Genomic DNA, 21,105 nt, shown 5'->3' with positions numbered 1-21,105 from the left:
AATCCCATTCCCAATCCCAATCCCAATCCCAATCCCAATCTCATTCCCATCCCCAATCCCATTCCCATCCCCAATCCCATTCCCATTCCCACTCCCAATCCCATTCCCAATCCCAATCCCGTTCCCATTCCCAATCCCATTCCCACTCCCAATCCCATTCCCAATCCCAATCCCAATCCCATTCCCATCCCCAGTCCCAATCCCAATCCCATTCCCAATCCCAATCCCATTCCCATTCCCATTCCTGTTCCCATTCCCAATCCCATTCCCAATCCCAATCCCATTCCCAATCCCAATCCCAATCCCAATCCCATTCCCAATCCCAATCCCATTCCCATTCCCATTCCCATTCCCAATCCCATTCCCATTCCCACCACACCCTGGATTCCCTGCCCGGACTGTGGGACACTTTCCCCCCTCTCACACTCCCAAGGTGTCCCCCTGTTTTTCCCGCTGTGCCGTGGGGGCTGCTCCCCCCTGGGGGTGTCCCAGCCCCCGACAGCCCCGTGAGCGTTTTTGGGGGGCAGGGATGGAGCCCGGATTGCCGGGCTGTGCCGGGGGCCGGGAGGCGGCCGAGGATTCCCAGTGGGGTCACGGCTCCGGTTCCCACGGCCCCTGTGTGTCTGTGCAGGGGAGTGCCAGCCCCGAGTGTCCCCTCGTCCGCCCGGGAGAGGCTCCTGGCCCCAGGCGGGGCGCGGGGCCAGGCTGGGCTCGCTCCCCCCGCCCGGCCCGGATGACAGATGCCTGCAGTGGAGGAGAACCTGCTGCAGCTCCCACTTCCAGCCTGGATGCCTCCGACCCGGAGCTGCACTATGAGGAGGAGGAGGAGGAGGAGACGTCATCAGGATCCTCGGAGCCCTCGGACACCAGCAGCATCTTCTCTGACGACTCTGTCTACCCTTGCTATGAGGCGTCCCCAGAGGCTGACGGTGCCGGGTTCCTCAGTCTCTACCAGTGCTGTGCCAGGAATGATGCCAAGCTGGTGTGGGACCGGCTGGAGCGTGGGGTGACCCGGAGTGAGGCCACAGAGCTGGACATCAACGGGAGGGTGAGCTGGGCTGGGTGAGGTGTGCACCCTGCAGAGCAGAAAGAGGATTTTCCAGGAACGGGCAAATCCTGAAGGCTGGTGGTTGCTAAAGCGGGCAGGAGGGAGAGGCCTGGATGGAATTGGTCTCCTGGGATTGATCCAGTCCTTGGAGCAGAACCTTGTCTGCTCTCCCATCCTGCGCCTGCAGGGATGGGGGGACGGTTTGGGAGGGCTGTGGGAGCAGCGTGGTGGGAACATGGAGCTGAGCGTTGTCCCCTCTCCAGAACGGGCTGATGGTCGCCTGCTCCAAGGGCTTTGTGGACATTGTGCCGCTGCTGCAGAGGTGTCCCTACATCAACGTCAACCAGCAGGACAACGACGGGAACACGGCCCTGATGATGGCTGCCCAGGCAGGTCAGCACTGCATCCCTCAAGAAGGGATGTGACCCCCTGTGCTTCCCCCAAAAACCCTAAAAGGGCCTGTGGTGAGAGCTGTGCTGCCAAGGGATGTGTGACACCAGCTGCATTCATGGTTCATCTCAGCACTGCTTTAAAAGTGATGTGAAAATGGAGATTCTGCAGCGCTGCTCCTTCAAACAGAGCTGGGCTGGAGCTGCCCCGTGTGCTCCAGGAAAGCTCCGGGAGCTGCAGGGATTTACCTGAGCTCTGAGCTCTGTGTGGGACCCAAACCTCCAGTCTGGCTCCCTCCCCCTGATTTACCGGGAGGGGAAGGAGATGGATCCCAAAGTGGGGATCACCCTTGATTCCCATTGTATCCTTGCTAGAATTCATTATTTTATGGGGTTTTTTTTGTATTTTTGTGTTCTCCACTAAAGCAGCTGGTTCATCAGCGCTGTTCCATCCATGCCCAAACCAAAATAGACCCAAACCCTTTCAATCCCGGTCCCTTAAATCTTCTGCACCTGCATCCTCACGGAATGCAGCTGCTAAATCCTTTGTCCAACAGGCCCCAGCCATCGTCACTGTTACCTGTGGGAACTCTAACGCAGCTTCTCTCTGGCTGTTAAGGACACATCACCATTGTCAACTACCTCCTCAACTACTACCCGGGTCTCGAGGTGGACCAGCGAGACCCCCGGGGCCTGACGGCGCTGATGAAGGCGGCGGTGCAGGGGCGGCAGGACTGCGTCACCGCCCTGCTCCTGGCGGGTGAGCGTCCCCCGAGCCTCGGCGGGTCCCTGGGGACGGCTGGCACTGCTGCCCAGGGTGGGCTGGGTGCTGATGATGCCCTGGAGGGGCTGCCTGGAGCAGAGGCTAGACAAGGTTAAGAGAATAAAGTGGGTATTTATTAAAGGCCTTCAATAGATACAGCTTGGGCAGTCAAAACTCTCCCAGAGGCTGCACCCAAGTTGGATGCTGGCCACGAGTTTTTCACACAGATCTAACTTTGGTCCATTTACATCTCAAGGGTTAATCCTCCAATTAAAACTCCAGGTAATGAAGTCACATTCCCCCAGCTCACTCCCCACCAATTCACTTTTGTTTACACTTTTTGGGGCCTGAGGCTGGAGGGTGTCCTTGAGTTTCAGGCCCTGAGGGATTGTTCTGTCCATCCCAAATGTGAACACAGCAGCCAACGCTTCACATGGAGTTTAGAGTTATGCACTAATGCAGTCCAGGGACTGGAAAATATAAATGCTGAAATCCTAAGGCATGGTGATGCTCTGTGCTGTCCCCAGGAGCTGACCTGCAGGCCGTGGATGCCGTGAAGGGGAAGACAGCCAGGGAATGGGCGAATTTCACCGGCCGCTTCGAGACCACCGTGCGCATCCGGACCCTCCTGCGGCGCCCGCGCGCCGAGCAGTTCGGAGCCCAGTACCAGCCCGAGTGGCCGGCCCTGGCCGAGCTGGTGGCCAAGGCCCTGAGCCCCAAATCCAGGAGCAAGAGGCTGTCGGAGAAGATCCGATCCATTTTCACCTTCAACATCCCCCGCAATCCCGAGGAGGACGGTGTGATGGACCACATGGTGAGGATGACCACGTCCCTCGCCAGCCCTTTCGTGGCTACCGCTTGCCAAACCATCTGCCCCGACAGCCCGCCCGAGGTGGGCAAGCGCAGGCTGTCGGTGCCGGAGATCCTCGGGCAGCACGTGCCGGATCCGGACGGCGAGTCCCAAACGTCCTCGCGCCCCGGCACCCGGGGATCGTCCTGCAACGGCCAAGCCACGTCCGAGGTGCGGCTGCTGCCACCGCCACGGCCGCCCAGCCGCCTCCTGAGCTTCCTCCCGCTGTGGCTGCGCCGTGGGAACAGCATCTTCCCCGGGGAGCCCGTCCCAAAAATCAAAGTGAGCAAAGCCTCGGGCTCGTCCGCCGGGGAGCGGAAGCCACGCGTGAAGGACAAGCACCTGCTGCAGCCGCCTCAGTGGAGGTACAAGACGCTGAAGGAGGAGAAGAAAGCGGCCGAGGAGGCCAAGACGGGGGAGAAGAAGAAGAAAAAGAAAAAGAAACGTTAAGGAGGGAGGTGTCGGGGTGGGGACGAGGTTCTTGCTGTCCCCTTGGATCCGCTGGCTTTTCTGGCACAGGGGTGGTTTTGTTCCCGGAGGATGGGAATGTCCAAGGGAGGAGGATGATGTGGGAGGACACACCCAGCTGAAATATCCCCGAGGGTTCACAGGCCCCTGCCTGGCCTCTTGTCCTCTCCACCCCAAGGGTGGTACAAGTTGTGCTGGGCGCTGATGTCCTGAGACCCTGGCCCAAGCTCCAGGGATGCCAGGGAGCAGGATTGTGGCACAAGTCCTTCCTGTGTTTTTTCCTCTTTCATTTTTTTCCCTTTTTTTTTTTTTTTTTTTTGCCTCTTTGATCTTCCCGAGCTCTCGATTCCACAGCGTGCGTTGGAATGTGGCTGAGCAAATTAAAATGGAAGTGGTTGCCATGTTAACAGGAGTGATTCCATGAATAAAGCTCAGGGTTGCTGTGGGGCTGGCAGGAATGCTCCCCCTTTGCTGCCGGTGTCCCCTGGCCACGCTGTCACCTCCTCGGTGACATTCCCCACTGCTGTGGGCTCCTGGCTGCTGGATGGACACAGCGAGGCTCAGCACAGGGAGCGGCTCCATGCTGTGGAGGGAGCACCAGGCACAGGATGGGAACCAAGCTTGGGACACTCGTGGGCTCCATCCCCAGCTGCCCCCAGAGCTCCAGCTGCAGGGTGCTGGGACCCCCACATTTCAAGATCCCCAAAAACCCAGCTCCAGCCCGGGGTGTCGGGATGTGAAGCTGGGGTGCAGCACCGGCAGAGTGTGATTCCAGGAGCGCAGTGAGCAGTGTCACAGTGCTCAGAGCAAAAGTTACACAGGTCATAAATAATTCCTGGCCGGCTGTGGAGCCCCCTCCCTGCACCACCCCCATTTTAGGGGGACAGGAGTCCACACTCCCCACTTTGAGGTTGCAGCTCTGCCCTTTGTGGGGCGCTGGGAGGTTGGGGCTGTGCCGCAGGAGGGGAAGGATTCCCGTGGGGAAGGAGCTGCAGCCTCCCCGTCTGTTCCCCTCCATCCCTTGGCTCGCTCGGGCTCCCCGGCACGTGGCTGCCCTCCTTCGCCAGCTCCCTGCCGCTCGCAGATGAGCCGGGGGCGGACGGCACATGGAGCAGCCGTGGCATGAGCCTCGCCAGCCCGGGGGGGAAGGGACAGACGGGCTCCCACCGGCCCCTCTGCCCCCTCTGCCATCGGGGGATGGCTCAGCGAGACCCCAAGGGACGGCTGGGTGCACATGGGGAGGCTCCGGCTGTGGTCCAGGGATGCCCCTTCCCTTCTGCAGGGTGAAATGACAGCGATGAGCAGCGGGATGATGAAGGAAAGTCTCGTTTGGCCTCAGGGGGTGGCGGGAGGTTGTAGCAGGGCTGGCATGGGAGTGTGGGTGGTGCCCAGCCCTGCTGATTCACCCTGTGTGCCCCAGACAAGGGCTGGGAGTGGGGCAGGAGCCTGCGGTGCCTTTGATTTGCCCATCTCAGACCTCTACAGTCAATCCCTCCCTGGAGTCTCACACTGACAGCGCCAGAGCTGCAGCTGGGCCCGGGGCTCCCACCCATCCCTGCCCTTCCAGTCACCCAGGATTGGGATTTAGGAACTTTTAGAAGTTTTTAAGCATCCCTTCAGTGATGATTATGAGTTAAAGAGGAGCCGTTTGAGATGGAGTTGTAGGGAACCATCCAGCGGCAGCCCTTGCTGGGGAGCTGGCCCAGAATAACTCCTGCCCGCAGCCGTAAAAGCAGGATGCCCTGTGTCTGCTCCCATGGAAGGGATGCAAGAACCATCCAGGAGTAACCCTGGGAGGGGCCAATCCGGCGGGATGGCAGAGATGGTCAGGGAGATAGGATGTCTGCAGGCATCAGCTTCCCCCGGGCAGCTCCAATCTGATGGAAACTGCCCGTTTCCCCCGCGCCGCTCCTCAAAGCTCCGGGTCCCGCACGGCCAAAGGCACGTGTGAAAGTCCTTCATGTTTTATCCTGGTTTTGTGCTTTTGTTTGTTTAAACTTCCTAGATCAGGGCTGATAGCGCCTGGCGAGACTCAAAGCTCCGCCGCCGGCGCTGGGAGGCTCCGGGTGGGTTCGTGGCGCTGCCGGGGCTGGGGATGCGATGGCAGCGGGGAGGAAAATCAAACCCTGGCACCTCGCTAGGAAAGGGCTGCGATGCGGGAGAGGGTCACCGTGCCAGGAAAACAGAGAGGCAAGAAAGCAGAAAGGCAGGGATGGGGCTGGGGATGGCACTGGAGGGAGAAGTGGGGAGCGGGAGGAGGGAGAAGCAGCTGAGATTGGGGTGGCCCAAAGAACAGCCCTGAAAGCAGCAAAACGGGAAGCGGCGCTTCCGCTGCCCACGGTCCCGTGTGCTCCGGGGGAGCGGGAAGTGCCCAGCCCCAGGCCGTGGGAACGGCCCTGCCCGCGGTGTCCCAGTGCCTGTCACCGTGGGGACAGCGGGGACGTGCCAGCACGAGGCTCCCAGAGAGGCCCCTTGGCCACCGTGCCCTGCTCATGGCCAGGGCTCCGCATCTCCAGCCCAGGGTGAAACCCTCTCCCGCCCTCCCCATGCCTTTATGGGCTACCCAAAAACAGAGGCCAGACAAAATTAAGGGAATAAATATTTATTGAAGGGCGTTCAGGTACATTTTGGTACAACATGAGTGATGGGTCAAGGGTTTTCATACTTTTATAAGTTTGGTCCATTTTTGGGTGCAGCCTCTGGTGGGGCTTTGTCTGCCCAAAATGTACCTGGATGCCCTTCAACAAATAAAATCACTTTTATTCCTTTAATTCTGTCTGGCCTCTAATTTTACTTAGCCCAAGAAGGCGTCACTGGCACTGCTGGGTCCAGCATGGAATAACCAGGGAGCCCCTTGGCTCTTGGCACGGTGCTGGAGCAGGAGGGGTGGCCAAGCCGGTCAAGGTCATTCCCACAGCATCTCTCTAGAACATTCCCATCCCTGAGAAAGCAACCAGCTGTGCTCCTGCTGAGGACCTGGGGATGCTCAGGGTGAAGTGGTGACGGCCATGTCCACACCACAGGATCGGGTTTGCCATGAAAACTGGGTGGGAAAGCACTCGGTGAAGGACGAGGAGGGAGCGACAGGCGAGGGAAAGCAACCAGGATGGAGCTGGGGCCCGGTGAGCGGGAGGAAGGGAGGCTGGTCGTGGCTGTGTGCTCAGCAATAGGAAATGCTTTATTAGCTGGGAGTGGTGGAGAGAAGCCAGGCAGGAAGAGGCAGTAATAAGAAACATTTTTTTGACTTCTCCCACATCCAGATCACAGAGCAGCTGCCAAACGGCTGCGTCGGACAACGGGGTGGCCGAGCCGAGCCCCGCAGGCAGGCCGGGGACGGTGACAATCCCCCGGCGGGACGGACACGGCCGAGGGAGCCCCACGGTGACACGATGGGTGGTGGGAGGGGAGCAGATCCATGAAGATCCTCAGAGTTGGGGCTCAGGGCACGGAGCAAAGCTGCCCCGGCTGAGGCAGATCCAGAGCGGGATCACGGCCGCGAGAGCCTCGGCAGGGCCGGGAGTGCCGCGGGCTCCTGCAGGACGTGGATGCTGGAGGTGAGTGGGGAAGAGCCACACGCTCATGGGGTCTGGGGCTGCACCGAGCTCAGGGCTTCCCTCCTGATTTACCCCCAAAATCAGGATTTGGCCCCATTTTCTTTGTGTCTCATGGGACGCCGGTGTTGACATCAGGGCTAGAGAGGCTGCAATTTGGGCCAGGGCACAATGAGGGTTCACATCAGTGTGGTGGCAGCAGGATCTGTCCCCAGGTCCTTGCTAAAGAGCTGGAATAACAAGCAACTGCAATAGAAAGGCTGGAATTGACATGGAAAATGGAGAATTTGGGTGTATTTTGAAAGGGCCCAGGGAAAAACGAGGGGAAGGTGACAGCTCAGCTCAGCTAGCGAGAGCTGCAGTAGCACGGAAAGTGTCACCTCAATGCTCCCCTGTGCACAGCCAGGCCCCTCAGAGGAGCAAGGAGGACACAAATGGTCACAAATGGTCACTGAAGAGGCTCCATCTCCAAACCCCAGCTGGGGAGAGCCCCACTGAGGAGCTCAGTCAGAGCTGGGGCTGGAGCCTGGGCAAGGCCAGGACAGCCACAGTGCCCCTGTCCCTCTCTGCTCCAGGAGCCACAGGCGATGTCCAAACCAAGGGGAACCTGAGAGGGTCTTGCTGCTCTCTGAGTGGGTTTTGTGCTCTCTGGGTGGGTTTTGTGCTCTCTGAGTGGGTTTTGCTGCTCTCTGAGTGGATTTTTGTTGCTCTCTGAGTGGGTTTTGTGCTCTCTGAGTGGGTTTTGCTGCCCTCTGAGTGGATTTTGCTGCCTCCTGAGTGGGTTTTGCTGCCTCCTGAGTGGGTTTTGCTGCCTCCTGAGTGGGTTTTGTGCTCTCTGAGTGGGTTTTGTGCCCTCTGAGTGGGTTTTGTGCTCTCTGAGTGGGTTTTGCTGCTCTCTGAGTGGGTTTTGTGCTCCCTGAGTGGGTTTTGCTGCCCTCTGGGTGGGTTTTGTGCTCCCTGAGTGGGTTTTGCTGCCTCCTGAGTGGGTTTTGCTGCCTCCTGAGTGGGCTTTGCTGCTCTCTGAGTGGGTTTTGTGCTCTCTGAGTGGGTTTTGCTGCTCTCTGAGTGGGTTTTGTGCTCTCTGAGTGGGTTTTGTGCTCTCTGAGTGGGTTTTGCTGCTCTCTGAGTGGGTTTTGTGCTCTCTGAGTGGGTTTTGTGCTCTCTGAGTGGGTTTTGCTGCCCTCTGAGTGGGTTTTGCTGCCCTCTGAGTGGGTTTTGCTGCCCTCTGAGTGGATTTTGCTGCCTCCTGAGTGGGTTTTGCTGCCTCCTGAGTGGGTTTTGCTGCCTCCTGAGTGGGCTTTGCTGCTCTCTGAGTGGGTTTTGTGCTCTCTGAGTGGGTTTTGCTGCTCTCTGAGTGGGTTTTGTGCTCTCTGAGTGGATTTTGTTGCTCTCTGAGTGGGTTTTGCTGCTCTCTGGGTGGGTTTTGCTGCCCTCTGGGTGGATTTTGCTGCCTCCTGAGTGGGTTTTGCTGCTCTCTGAGCGGGTTTTGCTGCTCTCTGAGTGGGTTTTGCTGCTCTCTGAGTGGGTTTTGCTGCTCTCTGAGTGGGTTTTCTGCTCATGGAATGGAAATGCCCCTCAGTGATGGGGACTGGGCTGGTGGAGCCCGCTGGAGGGTGAACGCAGCTTTGCTGTGTCTGTGACCCACCTGCAGCTGTGAGCAAGGAAAGGAAAACCTCCACCTGTGCCTGACACCAGGCTGGAGCCTTGGCATCTGTGGCAAAGCCGCTGCCAGCTCTGCCCTGCTGTCCGTGCAGCCCCGCAGCCGCTTCACACCTGGCTCACCTGGCTGGCACCGGCACGAGGGGCTGGGCTGTGTGGGACTCCCTGGGGAAAGGCAGCACAGGGAGCAGAGCTGTGAGCCACAGCCCGAGCCTAAACCCCTGTCAGCTGCAGAAACAGAGCCATGAGCCACAGCCCGAGCCTAAACCCCTGTCAGCTGCAGAAACAGAGCTGTGAGCCACAGCCTGAGCCTAAACCCCTGTCAGCTGCAGAAACAGAGCTGTGAGCCACAGCCTGAGCCTAAACCCCTGTCAGCTGCAGAAACAGAGCTGTGAGCCACAGCCTGAGCCTAAACCCCTGTCAGCTGCAGAAACAGAGCTGTGAGCCACAGCCCCTGCCTAAACCCCTGTCAGCTGCAGAAACAGAGCTGTGAGCCACAGCCTGAGCCTAAACCCCTGTCAGCTGCAGAAACAGAGCTGTGAGCCACAGCCTGAGCCTAAACCCCTGTCAGCTGCAGAAACCACAGGGGAAGGCAGAAGAGCTGGGATTGAGGAGCTCGGCCAAGCTGCCCTGGTAAGAGCAGGGATCCCTGAACCATCCCCCATCCCGAGGCTTGTGCCCTGCCACCCTTCCCTGAACTGATGTTGTTCCTGCTCCATTTCCCCTTTGCTTTTCTCTCCATGGGGGTGATGGGGAAATTCCCCTTCCCCGGGGTTTGTTCTTGCTCCAGACCCTCGAGCTGCAGCACAGCTGCCTCCCAAGCACTCCTGCCAGCACCCATGTCCCATCCCAGAGCTTTCCCTGGGGTTTGCGTTCCTTCTCCTGATGCTACAAATCCCAAAGAATATAATACAGCAGCCAGGCAGGCAGGGTAAGATGCTCTGCATGCCGTGAGCTGCAGCTCCCGATGAGAAAGGAGGAGGGAAGGGACAGGGATGGCTACTCCAGGACTGGTTTGTGCCACTACTGAAGAACCTGGGATGTTTTTCCTGTGGGATGCCAGGAATGGCTCTGGATTAAGGTTTGCTCTCAGTAACAATGACAATCCACGGGATGTTTCATTTACATCAGAGTTTTGGGTGACGCCCTGCCCTGCTTTGTATTTCATGGCAAATATCCTGCAGCTGTTTAATGGTTCGGGATTTTGGAAGTGGCTCCAAGGAGGGAATTCACCACCTGGGAGACTCAGCTTCCCTTTTAAAACATGCATCCTGGAGCTCTCAGGATGGCGAGGAGTGCGGTGTTCAGCAGCATCCTGGCAGTCAGGAATCAGCAGCCCTGAGTTTTAAAATAAAGCAGATCCCAGCCCAGCTCCGAGCGAGCTGGGATTTTAACCAAAGGCGATCCTGGCCCAGCCGAGGGTGGGATGGATCAGCCTGACCTCGCTCCTCGCACCCAGGACCAGCCCCCAGCCCCAGGATCTGGTCCTCCCCCTGAGAAACAGCTAAGTGAGTTATTTTGGGGAGGAAAAGGCCGATTTCCAGCAGGGCTGGAGCCCGCCGGGGTCAGCCACGTCCGTGTGCGCTCCCGAGGGCCGGCCTTGCGTGACTCCGCTTCCCCATCAGGGCCAGAATCTAAACAATCTTGATTCCTGTCCCAGCAGCCCTGGGCTGGGCTCTTCAATTGCAGGAAACGGAGCCTTTGGCATGTTTATGTCGGGAACACGAAGAATGAGCCGAGGAGGGGCCGGGGCTGCGGCCCTGGAGCGAGCGGGGGGCGGCGGGGGGATCTCCGTGTTTGCCTTGGCAGAAATGTCCCTTTCACAAGGAGAAAAAAAAAAAAAGGAAGATTAAAAATAGCCAAACTTCCCCCCCAAAGGCTCAGCAAGGAATTTTTGGCTGTCCCAGCACCTCTGTTTGTGTCATTGATAAGCTCCACACAAAAGCACGCTCAGGTCCGAGCCCCTGCCCGTGGCCAGCGGGGGATGTTGGGGCTTTGAGCTCCATCCCTGGAATCCATCCCAAAGCCGGAATCTCCAGCGGTGCCGTGGCACGGTCAGCGCTGCCAGGCCCGTGGGGGCCGTGCTTTTACCGGGCAGGAGCCACGGGAGCAGCGGGAAGTGCCGGAGTTCGGATCACCGGGGAAAGGAGGGAGGTTGGGGCCGGCAGATGTGGCAAGGGCCTGGTTCCAGTTCATTCCTGAGCGCTGTGGGACCACAATGGGACCCCCTGCCATGGTAGGGAGGTCCCCCGAGCCTGGGAGGTGCCGGGATGTGCTGTCAGGAAGGGCTGGACCCAGGATGTGCGCTGGAAGCAGCGCATCCCACCCCACTCTGCCCGCGGCTCCGCAAGGTCCCCCCTGTCCCTTCCCAAAGCCCCCGGGGGTGCAGGGGCTGCTCTCACCCCTCTGCTCTCCGCAGGACGATGCCGGGTGGAGCCGGTGGCCGGGTGCTGCTGCTGCTGCTGTCTCTGTCCCTCAGCCTCGCAGCCGGTGAGTGCCAGTGCACAGCAGGTTCAAATAAACCCTCGGGCTTTTTGGGATCGTCTCTGCCCGAAATAAAACCCGGGAGGAAGCTGGGCTCCTCAGGGACTGTGCCCCTGTGAATGGTGAGCCATCCCCCAGAGAGGATCTCAGCTTCATTAATTGTGCTTTGCTGTCAGCAGAGGGGAGATGGGGAAAGGCTGGTACCACTCACTGAGAAATGTGGGTTTCCCCAGGGGTGATGAGGATGAGGATGAGGATGAGGATGATGGGAAGCAGGAGGAGCTGCTCAGCATCCCAGGGGAGCAGCAGGTGACCCGGGGACAGATCCAGGCTGGATGCTTTTGCAGGGAGGTCCGGGAGGATGTGGCTGTGCCAGGGAGGAGCAGCAGAATTTTCTGGGGGGATGAGTCTCCACCGAGTCCCTGTCCTGCCCCCGGGGCCACCAACCCCAAACCGGCCCTGCCACCACCCCCTGGCACTGGCACCAGGCAGCCTTTGGGGCAGGGGGACAGGAGGTGCAGGAGGGCCACCAAAGCTGTCCACTCACTGTCCCCTCACCACCGGATGTCTGGCTGCCCTCACGCTGAACTCAGTGATTCCAGGAGGGATATTTTCTGTGCAAAAGGGCAGAGCTAAATTAGGAATTTGGGAGTGTGGCAGTCATCTGAGCCACGCTGGCACCGTGGCGTCTTCGGGGAAGTCAAGGAAAACTCCAGGAAAGACCCTGGGTTTGGCACCCGGCTCCCAAAACACCCTCTGGAAAGGCACTGGATGAGTTTGGGGCTTCTGATCCCACCCCAGCTCCCGGGATCAGGTTCCCATGGGTCCCGTGTCCCCTGGGATTCCATGGCAGGATGGGTGTTGGAAACCAGTGCGTCCCAGTCAATCCCAGCTGCTGGGACTCGAAGCACCCTCCATTCCACAGAGCTGCTGGGGGTGTGGGGACAGGTGACCCCAGGCTCAGGGCTGGGAATGTGTGATTTCTGGGAGGTGTCAGGATGGACAGCAGCCTTCCCTCCTCCTCTGATGCTCCCAGGCCGCCCATGTCCCACTCTTTAGGACAATGTCCCTGTCCCCAAAGCCACCGGAGCTCCCGGGTGGGCCCATGGTGACCCCATGGTGTCCCCTCCTCGTGCCCGCAGAGGAGCTGCTGTGTGCCTGCGATGTGCCCCACTGCAGCCAGCCCAACTGCACGGGCAAGGTGTGCTTCGTCAGCAAGAGGAGGGAGGAGGGAACCATCACCCAGCACCGGGGCTGCTTCTCCCAGAACATCCTGGAGCACTGCCACACGCCCGTGACGGAGCAGTACGGCATGAGGTGCTGCAACTTCCACATGTGCAACGCCGAGCTGGAGATCTTCCTGCAAGGTACAGGGGCAGGGGGACAGGGGATGGGCTGCCCGCGTGGCTGGAGATGTGGTTGGGTCTCAAGATCGTCCCTGTCCTCACTCAGCACCTAGAGAGCCACCGAGATGTCCCCAGGTGTCCCTTCTTGGGCTGTGCTGCCACCCATGGGGTTGATCCCAATGCAGGGACGCTCCCCCAGGCCCAAACCCCAAACCTCCACCCTCCCTCCTGCTTCCATCCCTTGTTTCTCCCACCCAGGAGAAGATGCCCTGGTAAAGACGCCTTCCCTACCCAACCTCCTCCTGATGATCTTCGTCCCACTGCTCTCCCTCCTCGTCCTCGCGGCGCTCACGGCGCTCTTCTGCTGGAAGGTGGCCCAGCACCGCCACAAGCACAGTGACTTTGGTGACACAGACCTCATGCTGAAGGCATCCATGATGGGAGACAGCACCTTAGAGGTGGGTGAGCTCCACGAGGGACCCTAAATGTCCCCAGGGTGTGTGTGGGGATGGTGGCCGTGCTGACCCCACGGGCACCCTGTGTGCACAGGACCTGCTGAGCGATGACTGCACCACGGGCAGTGGTTCTGGGCTGCCTTTCCTGGTCCAGCGCACGGTGGCTCGGCAGATCACCCTCATGGAGTGTGTGGGTAAGGAGAGCGGCTGAGGCGGGGGAGGCTGCCCTGGTCACCCCCAGCTGGTGCCTTCTTGTAATGCAGTTAGGAAAAATGGTATAACCCAAAAATGTACCCCCAAAAATGTAGAATTGTAAGTTTCTTTCCCTTATTTTGTTCTCCCCAGTTCCCCTTATTGGTTGTGTAAATTCCCTCCACTCCTTTCCCCCCTGCCTTCAAAAAGGAGTGTTTATCCATACCTCCTCCTCCTTCCCTCCTGCAACCTCACCCCGAAGGATCCCCAGAAATAAAGCTGTGACTGCCATCTCAGCTAAGGGAAAGAGCTCGTTTTTAGGATCTTTGGCAAGCTAAATCTATCTCCCCTGTCTCGCTGGCTGCTGTGGGGCAGGCAGCAGTGGCAGGGGACATTAGAAATTACAGCAGTGCCTGAGTGACGGCACCACAGCTTCAAACCCAGGAGGGAGGGGTTGGACCCAACGGTGTCAGCCAAAACCCAGCAGCGAGCCCAAATTCATGGCCTGTCCTGCAGGCTGGGGAGGGAGGAGCAGCCGGGTGGGTGGGGGGATGTTGGCCAAGGTCAAGGAGCCACACGGGATCCAGGGGCATCCTACTGTGTCCCGAGTGACGCGGTGCCACGGCTGCGGCAGGGAAAGGGCGCTACGGCGAGGTGTGGCGAGGAGTGTGGCACGGCGAGAGCGTGGCCGTGAAGATCTTCTCCTCCCGGGACGAGCAGTCGTGGTTCCGCGAGACGGAGATCTACAACACCGTCCTCCTCCGGCACGACAACATCCTGGGTGAGTGGGGGGCCAGGAGGGCTGGAGAAGTGGGGGCGGCCTCGTGGTGGCTCCACCATCCCAGGGGTTTCTCCATTCCAGGTTTCATCGCCTCTGACATGACGTCCAGGAACTCCAGCACGCAGCTGTGGCTCATCACACACTACCACGAGAACGGCTCTCTCTACGACTTCCTGCAGAGGACAGCCCTGGACGTGGAGACCTGCCTGGGCTTGGCCTCCTCCATCATCTGTGGCCTCGTCCACCTCCACGTGGAGATTTTTGGCACACAAGGCAAACCTGCCATCGCCCACCGGGACCTGAAAAGCAGGAACATCCTGGTGAAAAGCAACCGGCAGTGCTGCATTGCAGACCTGGGTGAGACAGAGGGGTGGGATGTGCTACCCCAGATGTGGCACTTCGGGGTGTGAAAGGCCAAGGTTGTGATAGCCGGGGGTGTGGTACCCCCGGGATGTGTCACCCCAGGGGTGTGTCACCCCAGGGATGAGGTACCCCCGGGATGTGTCACCCCAGGGGTGTGTCACCCCCGGGATGAGGTACCCCCGGGATGAGGTACCCCCGGGATGAGGTACCCCTGGGATGAGGTACCCCCAGGATCTGTCACCCCAGGGATGAGGTACCCCAGGGATGAGTTACCCCAGGGATGTGGTACCCCCAGGATGAGGTACCCCAGGGATGTGTCACCCCAGGGATGTGTCACCCCAGGGATGTGTCACCCCAGGGATGTGTCACCCCAGGGATGAGGTACCCCAGGGATGAGGTACCCCAGGATGAGGTACCCAGGGATGTGTCACCCCAGGGATGAGGTACCCCAGGGATGAGGTACCCCAGGGATGAGGTACCCCCGGGATGAGGTACCCCAGGGATGAGGTACCCCAGGGATGTGTCACCCCAGGGATGTGTCACCCCAGGGGTGTGTCACCCCAGGGATGAGGTACCCCAGGGATGTGTCACCCCAGGGATGAGGTACCCCCGGGATGTGTCACCCCAGGGATGTGTCACCCCAGGGATGAGGTACCCCAGGGATGTGTCACCCCAGGGATGAGGTACCCCAGGATGAGGTACCCCAGGGAAGTGTCACCCCAGGATGCTGCTCCAGGGTTGGGGAACCCCACAGATGTGATGCTCCAGGAATGTGACATCTTGGGGATGGACTATTCCCGGGATGTGATGTCCCAGGGTGATGGTGCCACAGGGATGTGATGTCCTGGGGTTTTGATACCTCTGGGATGTTGAGTCCCATGGATGCAGCTTTGTAAATTTATATATTTATATATAAATATATATAAATATTATATTTATATTTCTAATAATAGAAATAATATTAGAATAAATATAATAACATTATGTATTACATTATAATTATATAATATATATAATTATATATTATATATAATAATATAATATATATAATTATTATTAATATCTGTTATTAAAATTATTTTAAAAATTAAGTTATTATAATTGTTATTATATTATTATATTATTATAATTATATACTATATATTAAATATATTATAAATATTTTTATTATTGTTAATATTATTATATATTATAATTATGTAAATAATAATGTTAATATTATTATATATTATATATTATATATTATATATTATATATTATATATTATATATTATATATTATATATTATATATTATTTTTCTATTATGATATAATATAATATAATATAATATAATATAATATAATATAATATAATATAATATAATATAATATTTTTCTAATATAATATAATATAATATTTTTCTAATATAATATAATATAATATAATATAATATAATATAATATAATATAATATAATATAATATAATATAATATAATATTTTTATATTATAATATAATATAACAATAGCAAATAATATTATATATAATATTTAGATATAGATATAAGTATAAATATAAATATAGATATAAATATAAATATAAATATAAATATAAATATAAATATACACTGACCAGGGCCGATATCCCAGCATTTCATAGTTGAATTAATGACTTTCAAAGTCATCCCAAGCTCTCTGTGACCTGTCCCCGCAGGGCTGGCGGTCATGCACTCCCAGGGCAGCGATTACCTGGACATCGGCAACAACCCCCGGGTGGGCACCAAGCGCTACATGGCCCCGGAGGTGCTGAGCGAGCAGATCCGCACCGACTGCTTCGAGTCCTACAAGAAAACGGACATTTGGGCGTTCGGGCTGGTGCTGTGGGAGATCACCCGGCGGACGGTGGTGAACGGTGAGCGGCTCCCGGCTCCCCGCCAGCTCCGCTCCCTCCTTCCCTCCTTTTCTTCTTGCTTTGCTTTTTATTTTTTATTTTTTTTTCCTCTTTTCCTTCGCCCAGAAGATTAGCTGTAAATTATAAACACTGTAATCTAGTGTCAGCACCCGGCTCTGTGATTAAAGGGCCCATTAGACTCAATCAGAGCTTTGTTTGTTCAGCGCTGATTAGAAAACAAGCGGCTCCGAGCGCTGCCTGGAAAGCGGCCACGGCCGGGACCTCCGGCCGCCAGCTCGGGAGCTCGGGACAGGGACAAGGGGCAGGGTCCCCTCGCCTTGGGGATGAACCTCACTGAGGCTTCCCGGCCAGCGCTGCTCATCACGGCAAAGTCCATTAAAAGCGTTAATTAAATGGTGGGTGCTGGCGGGCGGGGCGGGAGGTCCCCCCAAGCGCAGTCTGGCCGGGATAATCCCATTTACGGCCCCAGGGCTCCCTCAGATTCCACATTGACTCCGAATTACCCCAGCCTCGCGCAGGAATGACCTTCAGACAGCTGGGTTTAACCCTTCCAGGAGCCCTCACTCTCCAGGACAGCTTCAGGGGATTGGGGAGGGGAAACTCCAGGGGACCCTGAGGGTTTGGGGTCACCCCTTGGCGTGCAGGGAGCTGCTGGGGGCTCGAGGCTTCCCAGAGTCATTAAATCCCAGTTAGACGCAGACATATGCCAGCATTAAGCAGAGATTAGCTGGGCCAGCTGGCAGGGTGACCACCAGGTGCTGAGTGGAGGTGGCCACAGAGCCAAGGGCTGCCTGGAGCTGGTGCTGGAGCTGATGCTCGTGGTGGGGCTGGAGCTGGAGCTGGAACCACCAGTGGTACCAGAACCAGCGGTACCAGAACCAGTGGTACCAGAACCAGCACCAGCTGCCACCGTGCCCGGGTGAGGAACATCCCACCGTGCCCGGGTGAGGAACATCCCACCGTGCTCCGGTGAGGAACATCCCACCGTGCTCCGGTGAGGAACATCCCACCGTGCTCCGGTGAGGAACATCCCACCGTGCCCCGGTGAGGAACATCCCACCGTGCCCGGGTGTGGAACATCCCACCGTGCCCGGGTGAGGAACATCCCACCGTGCCCGGGTGAGGAACATCCCACCGTGCTCCGGTGAGGAACATCCCACCGTGCCCGGGTGTGGAACATCCCACCGTGCTCCGGTGAGGAACATCCCACCGTGCCCGGGTGTGGAACATCCCACCGTGCTCCGGTGAGGAACATCCCACCGTGCCCGGGTGTGGAACATCCCACCGTGCCCGGGTGAGGAACATCCCACCGTGCCCGGGTGTGGAACATCCCACCGTGCCCGGGTGTGGAACATCCCACCGTGCCCGGGTGAGGAACATCCCACCGTGCCCGGGTGTGGAACATCCCACTGTGCCCGGGTGAGGAACATCCCACTGTGCTCCGGTGAGGAACATCCCACCGTGCCCGGGTGAGGAACATCCCACCGTGCCCCGGTGAGGAACATCCCACCGTGCCCGGGTGTGGAACATCCCACCGTGCCCCGGTGAGGAACATCCCATCGTGCTCCGGTGTGGAACATCCCACCGTGCTCCGGTGTGGAACATCCCACCGTGCCCGGGTGAGGAACATCCCACCGTGCCCGGGTGTGGAACATCCCACCGTGCCCGGGTGAGGAACATCCCACCGTGCTCCGGTGAGGAACATCCCACCGTGCCCTGGGTGAGGAACATCCCACCGTGCTCCGGTGTGGAACATCCCACCGTGCTCCGGTGTGGAACATCCCACCGTGCCCTGGGTGAGGAACATCCCACCGTGCCCCGGTGAGGAACATCCCACCGTGCCCGGGTGTGGAACATCCCACCGTGCTCCGGTGAGGAACATCCCACCGTGCCCCGGTGAGGAACATCCCACCGTGCCCGGGTGTGGAACATCCCACCGTGCCCTGGGTGAGGAACATCCCACCGTGCCCGGGTGAGGAACATCCCACCGTGCCCCGGTGAGGAACATCCCACCGTGCCCCGGTGAGGAACATCCCACCGTGCTCCGGTGTGGAACATCCCACCGTGCTCCGGTGAGGAACATCCCACCATGCTCCGGTGTGGAACATCCCACCGTGCCCGGGTGTGGAACATCCCACCGTGCTCCGGTGAGGAACATCCCACCGTGCCCGGGTGAGGAACATCCCACCGTGCTCCGGTGTGGAACATCCCACCGTGCCCGGGTGAGGAACATCCCACCGTGCTCCGGTGAGGAACATCCCACCGTGCCCTGGGTGAGGAACATCCCACCGTGCTCCGGTGAGGAACATCCCACCGTGCCCGGGTGAGGAACATCCCACCGTGCCCCGGTGAGGAACATCCCACCGTGCCCCGGTGAGGAACATCCCACCGTGCTCCGGTGAGGAACATCCCACCGTGCCCGGGTGAGGAACATCCCACCGTGCCCGGGTGAGGAACATCCCACCGTGCTCCGGTGAGGAACATCCCACCGTGCCCTGGGTGAGGAACATCCCACCGTGCTCCGGTGTGGAACATCCCACCGTGCTCCGGTGTGGAACATCCCACCGTGCCCTGGGTGAGGAACATCCCACCGTGCTCCGGTGAGGAACATCCCACCGTGCCCGGGTGAGGAACATCCCACCGTGCCCCGGTGTGGAACATCCCACCGTGCTCCGGTGTGGAACATCCCACCGTGCTCCGGTGTGGAACATCCCACCGTGCCCGGGTGAGGAACATCCCACCGTGCCCGGGTGTGGAACATCCCACCGTGCCCGGGTGAGGAACATCCCACCGTGCTCCGGTGAGGAACATCCCACCGTGCCCTGGGTGAGGAACATCCCACCGTGCTCCGGTGTGGAACATCCCACCGTGCTCCGGTGTGGAACATCCCACCGTGCCCTGGGTGAGGAACATCCCACCGTGCCCCGGTGAGGAACATCCCACCGTGCCCGGGTGTGGAACATCCCACCGTGCTCCGGTGAGGAACATCCCACCGTGCCCCGGTGAGGAACATCCCACCGTGCCCGGGTGTGGAACATCCCACCGTGCCCTGGGTGAGGAACATCCCACCGTGCCCGGGTGAGGAACATCCCACCGTGCCCCGGTGAGGAACATCCCACCGTGCCCCGGTGAGGAACATCCCACCGTGCTCTGGTGTGGAACATCCCACCGTGCTCCGGTGAGGAACATCCCACCATGCTCCGGTGTGGAACATCCCGCCGTGCCCGGGTGAGGAACATCCCACCGTGCTCCGGTGAGGAACATCCCACCGTGCCCGGGTGAGGAACATCCCACCGTGCTCCGGTGAGGAACATCCCACCGTGCCCTGGGTGAGGAACATCCCACCGTGCTCCGGTGAGGAACATCCCACCGGCCGCTCCCCACGAGCCTCCCAAGGCAGGGAGCAGCTGGGCCGTGCCGGGAAGCTCCAGGCCGCCCGTGATGGGCAGGATGGGGGTGACCCCCTGGCTGTCCCCCGTCCTCACGCCATCCCCTCCCGCAGGTATCGTGGAGGAATATCGGCCGCCCTTCTTCGACGCCGTGCCCAGCGACCCCAGCTTCGAGGACATGAAGAAGGTGGTGTGTGTGGACCAGCAGACCCCCGTGATCCCAAACCGCCTCTTCTCTGACCCGGTGAGTGCCGGGGGGACCGGCCCAGCCCAAACCGGATAAACCCTTCCATTTATCCCTCTTCTTGTGCCTCCCCAGGTGCTGTCGGCACTGGCGAAGATCATGAAGGAGTGCTGGTACCAGAGCCCCACGGCCCGTCTCACCGCCCTGCGCATCAAAAAGACCTTGAAGAAGCTGAACAATTCGGCAGAGAAGCCAAAAGCGGAGCAGTGAGAGCCGGGAACCGGACACCGGAGCCACTGACGGGGCTGCACCGGGGACGGGATGGCTCCGGTCACAGAGGGGATTTGCTCGCAGCTCCTGCCTCGCCCACCTTCGAGCCGGTTGAATTTGCAAGCACGGAAAAAATAGGAAAAAAAAAAAAAAAAACAAATAGCAAAGGAGGAATCTTCCACCCGGCCATAAAAATATCCCCTGGATCCGTCACCCGACACCGGCGCGTCTCGCTGTGCCGCCGGGGATGGCAGCAGCTGCTCGCCCACCCCGAGTGCCCGGGCTGGTGCCAGGGCGAGGGGCAGAGATGGCAGAGCCCCCCGGGGCACCCACCCAGCTCCGGCTCCATCGCCACCGAGCTGCCCGGTGTTGCCCTGAAAACTCCTGGGCAGAGCTGCGGTGCCCCGAGCAGCCCTGGCTGAAGGAGGGAGAGGTTTCGCTGGGAAAGGATGGTCCAAGGGCAGCATCCCCCTGGTCGGGCCACATCCGCACCCCGGATTGTGGGGATCCCAAAAATGAAGAGCTGCCGGTGTCCAGCGTGGCCTGAGCGTTCCACGTGCCGGATGGGGGTCCCGTGGTGATCCTTCCTTGCCAAGCAGCCAGCATCCCCCTTGCCAAAGAACTGTCCTTCTGGCTCTTTGCCAAAATTTTGGTGTTTTCTGAGGTGTTTTGGCTTGGCCGGCTTCATCCTGTATTGCTCCCTGCCATCCCAAAATCCACCCCATGCTTGGAGATGTTTGGACATGACCAGGATGGGACGTTCAGCAGAACCAGCTTTGCCACATAACTATTTAATTATTAAGATTTAATATATTTAATAAAGTGTAAAGCTATTTTATCACCTAAGAGCTGCCGAACCTCCCATGCTGGGCACTGGGCACCACGGCAGGATGGGCCTGGGCCCAATTTCTGCCTTTAAATTGCCTCAATTTATGGCTTCACCTCCACATCTCCAGCAGAACCGTTGGATCCCGTAATAAACCCGGCTCCAGCCTCGTGCCAACCCTCTCGTGGCTGCTCCAG

At 58.3% G+C, this 21,105-nt stretch overlaps 2 protein-coding genes across 6 annotated transcripts; both read left to right on the top strand.

Moving 5' to 3' along the window:
• The first annotated feature begins 637 nt into the window (after positions 1 to 637).
• Positions 638 to 3,796, top strand: ANKRD33 (ankyrin repeat domain 33). The gene is made up of 4 exons (XM_086870391.1): positions 638 to 1,048; positions 1,312 to 1,441; positions 2,057 to 2,197; positions 2,728 to 3,796. The coding sequence occupies exons 1-4, from the start codon at positions 734 to 736 to the stop codon at positions 3,498 to 3,500; spliced, it is 1,359 nt and encodes a 452-aa protein (XP_086726517.1). The 5' UTR covers positions 638 to 733; the 3' UTR covers positions 3,501 to 3,796.
• A 2,670-nt stretch (positions 3,797 to 6,466) lies between these two features.
• ACVRL1 (activin A receptor like type 1) lies at positions 6,467 to 20,928 on the top strand. 5 transcript variants are annotated; one of them, XM_086870302.1, is made up of 11 exons: positions 6,467 to 6,640; positions 6,779 to 7,072; positions 11,148 to 11,218; positions 12,355 to 12,579; positions 12,817 to 13,016; positions 13,108 to 13,207; positions 13,840 to 13,986; positions 14,068 to 14,343; positions 16,042 to 16,239; positions 19,742 to 19,872; positions 19,948 to 20,928. In XM_086870302.1, exons 3-11 carry the CDS (start codon positions 11,152 to 11,154, stop codon positions 20,080 to 20,082), a joined length of 1,479 nt encoding a protein of 492 aa, XP_086726428.1. In that variant the 5' UTR covers positions 6,467 to 6,640; positions 6,779 to 7,072; positions 11,148 to 11,151; the 3' UTR covers positions 20,083 to 20,928. The 5 variants fall into 5 exon arrangements, with proteins under 5 accessions (XP_086726428.1, XP_023798931.2, XP_086726426.1 ...); XM_023943163.2 differs by lacking the exon at positions 6,467 to 6,640 and having other exon boundaries at positions 6,656 to 7,072; XM_086870303.1 differs by lacking the exons at positions 6,467 to 6,640; positions 6,779 to 7,072 and adding an exon at positions 8,917 to 9,361.
• Positions 20,929 to 21,105: the final 177 nt, after the last annotated feature.

This window comes from Cyanistes caeruleus, chromosome 32 (genome assembly GCF_971803275.1).
Source record: "Cyanistes caeruleus chromosome 32, bCyaCae1.hap1.1, whole genome shotgun sequence".
Taxonomy (NCBI): domain Eukaryota; kingdom Metazoa; phylum Chordata; class Aves; order Passeriformes; family Paridae; genus Cyanistes; species Cyanistes caeruleus.
Note: the sequence above shows the minus strand (reverse complement) of the source record. Positions and strands in the feature narration are given on the sequence as shown.